The 7,173-nt window shown below is 36.3% G+C and overlaps 1 protein-coding gene and 1 non-coding gene across 2 annotated transcripts; one reads left to right on the forward strand and one right to left on the reverse strand.

The window, feature by feature from the left end:
- Positions 1-827: 827 nt before the first annotated feature.
- Positions 828-900, reverse strand: TRNAR-UCU. The gene has a single exon. It is a non-coding gene; the product is annotated as a tRNA-Arg (tRNA).
- A 2,400-nt stretch (positions 901-3,300) lies between these two features.
- LOC109155753 (probable receptor-like protein kinase At4g10390) lies at positions 3,301-5,143 on the forward strand. Its single transcript, XM_019303398.1, has one exon. It carries the CDS (start codon positions 3,444-3,446, stop codon positions 4,839-4,841), a length of 1,398 nt encoding a protein of 465 aa, XP_019158943.1. The 5' UTR covers positions 3,301-3,443; the 3' UTR covers positions 4,842-5,143.
- Positions 5,144-7,173: the final 2,030 nt, after the last annotated feature.

Consider the following 7,173-nt stretch of genomic DNA (forward strand, 5'->3'; position numbering starts at 1 on the left):
ATATCTTATGTTGGTTGTGTAGTTCGTTTTATTCGTAGAAATTGTAATCAAGCGGTTCACATCTTAGCCAAGATGCAGGTGGCTCGTGCTAGGTATACCCCCAGAGGTTATTAGTTCGGTGATTGCTTAATACAAGTTCTGTTCTTCCTTTTCAAAAAAAACTGTCAAGACAACTTTAGTATTTTGGATATTCAAGGAAATATTACTTAAACCTTGCAAATTTCAAAGAACAATAGGGAGATCATGTGTGATAGACTTAACTGAAAATATATTTGACAAAAATCAAACTTATAACCTTGTAATATACAAATCATATTTCACCCACTTGATTACCTTGGTTGAGATAATATTATATATAGTAATTTTTATTTTTTAACATGTATAATCCAAAAAATAAATCTGTGACATATCAAAACCGCATTTTTTGACTATTTATTATTACTCTACTGTAATGTGTGATTGTTCCAGCAAGACTGGGGTTATGAAGTGGGGAAAAAGGAGATGTCATAACCATACACATTAATGTCAAAACATTGGGTACTGTACCAAAACATTGACCTGTGACCAATAGTTTGAGATTTCCTGTCATTGCCTCTCTTCTTTCTGTACTATATGAATGGACAACAATTATTATTGTGACACAATTTCGACAACTCATGAATATCGTGTTTGTTTCATTTATTTCTGCACAAAAATAGTCGTGGCTTTTCTTTCAGTTTTTGTTTTATTATTATTATTATTTTGAAACACAGTTTTTGTTTTATTTTTTAGATAAAAAGGCTCACATAAAAGAGATGAATCACCGACTGTACATAGCAAAAAAAGCACACGCCCAATGGGACTCGAACCCACAATCGCTTGATTAGAAGTCAAGCGCCTTATCCATTAGGCCATGGGCGCTTGATGTTTATTTATTTTGTATATTAAATAAAAACAATACAATCAATCAACACCTACCTTTTTCTTCCATACCACAAAATGCAATTGCTACATTAGGGAGTGGCGGTTTGTGAAGGGTAAACGTAGAAGTATGTAGCATGGTTTTTAATAATAACTCAAACCTAAGCATCATCCTTCGCTTCCTACTTTGTTTTACAAGAAAATTTGCAGTCGTTACTCAAAGGTAGGCTCAAGAAAATCTGCAGTCGTTACTCAAAGGTAGGCTCTGGGTGAAGCTTGCCTTGTGACCCTAGCCGACAAAGGAGCACTAGGATGTAAACCAGCGTAGGATCCTAGGTTACCCGTAGTTGACCAGTTCAAATCGAGAAGACCAATAGACCACTCCTACTAAAAGTCGAACTTGGAACTTTGTGGTTATCAAACCAACAATTTGACTAACTTGACTAGGGTTGTCCCCTCCTCTACTTCCTTCTTTAGGGCATGTATGGGCGCCTTTGAATAAAACAAAACGACTTCACAACTTTTTTTTAAATATATTTATTGGTCATTTATAAATTGATCAACATATCACCAATGAATATGCAAATTCCCTTACATTTAACATTGCCCTTTTGATAATCTCGAACTTTAAAAAAAAAATCGAAAACAATAGTTAAAATTAAATTATGTTGGAATTCTTGAAATAAAATTGAATTTAAAAAAAAAAAAAAAAAAAGAAATTGAACACGGAACCTTACATGAAAGTCTTATACTAATACGCCGAGATTTCGAGATTCTTGACAAGAAAAGAAGGGATTTTCTTGCCAAGTCGCATCGCATACTTGTAAAATACCTAATGCATTTCTCTAAGTATTAGTTGCTTAAGTTCAATGTACATTATTTTGGCCTTGCTTGCACCCCACCCAAACACAGCATATGATCTTTGTCAGGGATTTGTTAAGCCTCTTGCTTGGGTTGTTGCCTCAATGATGAACTAGTTTTTTTCTCCCTATAATTGAAAATGAATTTGAGGAGAGAGTGTAATGTATCCACATTGTGATGCTGATGAACATTCAGTGACGAATGAATGGAATAAAGAAGAGGGCCCTTTGTGTAGAGTAGAGAAGCCGGCCGGTTGAGCTGTCGCTGGTAACCCAAGTTGACTAGTAAGCCTTCCTTCTCATATTCCACTCTTTTTATTTTTATTTTATTTGTTTATTTATTTATTGATTGATTGATTTTTGAGCCTTCTTATCCCCTTGAAAACTCTGTACTAACCACATGATTAATTCTTTAATCTTTTTTTAATTCCAAATTCCAAATCCCATTTTACTTGGTAAACTTTTCATTTGTCAAAAAGAAATAATAAATGTGGAGTGGGTTGAAGAATGGGAAGTTATTTGTGACTTTTTTAAGATTAGAAAAAATTGAGGTATTTGGTTGTTAAGGTTATATATATATAAATATAAAATTATAAATAAGATTATGAGGTGTGGATTTGATTTATTGAACTCCCGATATCTCTTAATGGAGGAGAGTGGACAACCATTCAGCCAATTAAGCTGGTTTGTAAGGGTTATATTTGAGACATAAAATCAAATTTTTAATTAATGCCTTATTTATTTTTGGTGTTTTAATTTTTCATGAAGTAGTGATTTTAATTTATTTTGTCAATATTTTATTAGATTTGAACGAGATCGAAATCAATAAAGGATAAAACAAAATCTTAATTGATATATGGATAAATATGAAAATATGATTTATGATCTTATCCTCTTCCTTGAGGCCAATGTTCATAGCGTTTTATAGTTTAACAAATTTCAAGTTCCTATATAGTACCTTTACCTTTGTTTACATTAAGTTAGACCTCAAAGTTTATGCTATTAACTAGGAATTAAGACTATACGTTGTGCTACAACCTTAGAACCAAATACATCATTTTCACTAAAAATTATTGATTCGATTATATATATCTTTCTCGATTATCCTACCAAGGACCAAAAAACTAGATATGAAATTTGTTTTGTCGCTACATATCACGTGATTTATCCTTTATACTGAATCTTCAACATAAAAACAATCAATCCTACCCTAAAAAAGAAAATATATATTCAAATTTATTCCATTAATACAAACCGAGTTATATAAAACTGCAATCACCTAATCAAGATATTCTCGAAAAATAATCAAATGGTAATATAAAGCTGGAATCACCTATTTTTTTAGGACATATTACAATTACTTAACTACCATATTATCACCTCATTAATTAGATAATCAATCAATCACCATTCACCATAGTTTTAGATAGTAAAAGTTGAGTAGTATTACTTTACCTAATAAGGCTAATAATACTATTTCGATCACCCTCCGCGGATTTAGATTTTGTTCCTTTTCTTAGTATTGATGAATGGGTATTTTATTACTGGGGTAGTACGTAGTTGGTGGTCGGTATTAAAGAATTTAGTTTACTGTCAGTACTCTTACTTTTGAGATGATAATAAAGAATTTAGATTTTTGGGTTTGGGAATTTACACAGGCGGCCATATTATATTGTTGTTGTCATGGATGCCTCAACTCCCAACAGGCTTAGTATTAAAAAGGATTGTTTTTGGGGTGGAGAGAGAAGAGAGATCTCAAATCAAAATCCTAATCCTAATCCTAATCCGAATCCTTTGCAGAGCTATGGAGGAAGGAGGAGAGGGAAGGGTTTATTAGTAGTTGTTGTCTGTGGTTGGCGTTTTTTTTGTTATTTATTTTTTGGGTTTTTGTTGGTTTCTTGCTTCCCTCCCTCCTTCGTCTCTGCTTCGCCACCAACCGCCATTTTTGGGACTTCTCCGCCGCCTATAAATCCCGGCCGCACGGGTGGAGTTGTTGTTGTTGTGGTTATCAGTGTTTCTGTGGTAGTTTTGGTGTCTGTTATGGCGATTTTTGGGTGTTTGAGGATGAAGGCGCGGCGAAGGGCGGTGGTGGAAGGGGAGGGAGTGGAGGTGGTGGTGGCCGGAGAAGGGGAGAAAGGGTCGGCGGCGGCGGCGGTGGCGGTGAGGAGGTTTAGCAGGGAGGAAGTGGGGAGATTGGCGGCGAATTTCGCGAGGTCGAGGGTGATAGCGTATGGAGGATTTAGTACTGTTTATCTCGGGAAGTTTACCGATTCTACGCTGGCGGCGATGAAAATCATCGACGGGAGCAGCGAGCGCCTCCAGAGAATATTCCGTCAGGAGCTGGAGATTCTCCTGAAGATTCGCCACGACAACATCGTCAAGATCCTCGGATTCTCCGAGGACGAGGAACAAGGAGCTCTGGTTCTAGAATACGTCTCCAACGGCACTCTCCACGATAAACTCCACTCATCCAAAACCTCCCATCTTCTCCCATGGAAGAACCGAATCACCATCGCCGTACAGCTCGCCGGAGCCCTAGACTACCTCCACGAACACTGCGATCTCCAGATCGTCCATGGCGACCTCAAAGCCGCAAACATCCTCCTCGACTCGCGCCTAAACTGCAAGCTCTGCGATTTCGGGTCGGCGAAAATGGGATTCTCCTCCACCGTTCTCCCGCCGTCGTCCCGCCGCATGGTCCAGATGATCGGCTCTCCGGGCTACGCCGACCCGCATTTCTTGCGAACCGGGATCGCGTCAAAGAAGAATGATATCTACAGCTATGGAGTCATCTTGCTGGAGCTAATCACGGGGCTTGAAGCTCTCTCGCCGGACAATAATGTCAGGCTGATATCGAAAGTGGGTCCGGTGTTGAAAGATGCGTCGAAGGTTGCCGGAATGGTGGACCGGCGTCTCGCCGGAGAATATGAACTGGAAGAAGCCATGGCTATGGCTTCCCTGGCGGCTTTGTGCCTCAGTGATCCTCCCAGCTTGAGGCCATCTGCTTCGGACATCATACAAACCATGAAGAATTGTGTTTCTTCGGTTACTTTCCCATCTTCGACGGATAAAATGTTGTGATCTGAGAATGTAATTTTTAGAATGTTAGTTTGTGGTGAAAACTTGTGCTGAGTTTGAGTAGTCTCACTGTAGATTAATGTATAGTGAAATTAAGGCACAGTTTTACTATACACAAATTTCTACCCATAAAGCACGGTCTGCGAACTGGGTTGCCGATGCTTTAGTTAGGAAATTAAATCTGTTACGTTTCTTGATTGGGAAGAGTGGATTTGTACCTCTCCTGTCTTTATTTTGAATGCCCTTAGAGCGGATTTAACGTCTTAAAGAAGCTCGTTTGCTTTCAATAAAAAGACGACGTATTGTTGATTATGCTTAGCTTGTCAAGTTTAATCATGATTACAAGTTTAATTCGCAACGGAATTGATCTATTCATATTCTTGGTTCGAGCTGTCAGGTATGGATATCCAAGACTGGTTTATATTCTTGTAGTCTATTCTTCGGATAAAGTCACAAGGTAGGGTTTACTTAGTGCACAATTTTGGATAGTAGTTATATGTTTTCATCGTCACTCAAAAAGAAAGTTTAATGCTTTGGTGGACTCGATCATTATGACATGAGTCCTCTCAGGCTCCAATCTAAAAGACCCGCTAAATCACTGTGATTTACCCATCTACAATTATGTGAGACAGAGGTGTTGCGGTCTTGGAGGTGATTAACTTCGCCTCTTAAGGGTAGGTTCAATGATTTGGTTTACCTAAAACAACATATTATTAGTATTACATGCATGCATGATCAAATGTTTCATACCATGTACCAACTGAATCATTTGAAACATTATCTATCACTTATCAACGATTCTTCTTCTGTTGTTTGGTTGATAGTGTAGAACAATAGACTATATCATAAGGCAAGAAAACATAACACTTTGTCTACCATTTACATTAAATCTTCTACCATTTGATAGAATTTATGAATTTGGACTAAACTCTTCATGCTATGCCACCCTTCATATTATTTGGGTTAAAGGGTTATGGCGCAATACAACACATTAGTGATGGTTCATGTGATTTGAGTTTAGACTAAACCAGTACATCTTGCTTGATATCACTAATTTGAGTAATTTTTAAGCATTTCGAAAACTCAATAGTCAGGTACATTTCACGATATATTTTTTCTATAAAAATTTGACAAAGGCATTAAAAACCTAGAATTTAATACAGTTTTATTTTGAAAAAAAAAAAAAAAAAAAAAAAACCAACTTTAAACGTCTTCTGGAAGAACTAAAATCACTTATAAAAGATTAAACAACGTGTGATTTTGGTCAAAGTAATTAATTATGAATAATAATTATTGGTGAGAGGGATAATAATGGTTAGTTAGACTTTGCAGCATATAGCTTCAGGGCTAAGTGGATACAACTAAGTCTAGAGAGACTGGCACGTTATGACATTTAGGTGTCAGTATGGGAAACCAGGCCACAACATTGAATATCCTAGGAAGACTTGTTAAATAATGTTAATTAAGTAAGACTTTCAATCATTAATTCATTCATGACTTTTTGTTTCTTCTTTTATTACTATTATTATTATTTTTAGTACTATCCAAGTTGCAGGTTTAGCTGGTCCTAGAATATCCAGCAGGAAGGTACTCACATGCTGCAAGTGCGAAAATAGCTTTTGCTTCGCTAAATTCCCGTTGCATTTAGTGGATCGTCTATGCATGATGATCTTTGCTTACTGGTCCAAATAAATTCATACTTTAATCAAACATACTCGTCCAACTCACAAATGCATCGAGTTTCTGTGACAAAATACTTCTTATCTATTCGTTTTGTTTTGTGACTTTAGCCTGCAAAAAATTACAAAGAATAAGCATATGATCAATCACAAAAAGAGTTCGGAAGTTCAAATCCTCTCTCGTATAGGAAAATTAATATGACCAGCACTTTACCCTTTAATTAGGCCGATTCGGTGAAAATGAAGATTAGTCTGAGTATGATACAGGCTTAAAGGTGTCTCCTACAATTAGAGCATGCTCAAGACGACAAATTATATCATGCACCAGGGCGCACAATGCATTGCGCCATGGCCAAAACGACGTCATTTTATATCTGTTTTTTTTTTTTTTTTTTTAGAAATTTCATTTCCCATTTCTACCATTAACTTCAAAAAAAATTCCATGTTTCAAATGTACAGAATTGTATTGTAGAATACACAAACTCATAACATAGTACACAAATCTAACATAATACATAATACACATAAACTTTTAACATAATAAACGACGTCGAAAAAAATAATTTAGGACAGATTCAAATCAAGAAGACTAATAAACAATTTACACGGAGAATTAAACTTAAACCTTTATAGTTACTAAACCAATTGTCTAACCA

This window comes from Ipomoea nil, unplaced genomic scaffold (assembly GCF_001879475.1).
Source record: "Ipomoea nil cultivar Tokyo-kokei standard unplaced genomic scaffold, Asagao_1.1 scaffold2704, whole genome shotgun sequence".
Lineage (NCBI taxonomy): Eukaryota > Viridiplantae > Streptophyta > Magnoliopsida > Solanales > Convolvulaceae > Ipomoea > Ipomoea nil.

Excerpts from the sequence above, each read along its gene's own strand:
- LOC109155753 (XM_019303398.1), top strand. The coding sequence starts at position 3,444 with ATGGATGCCTCAACTCCCAACAGGCTTAGTATTAAAAAGGATTGTTTT.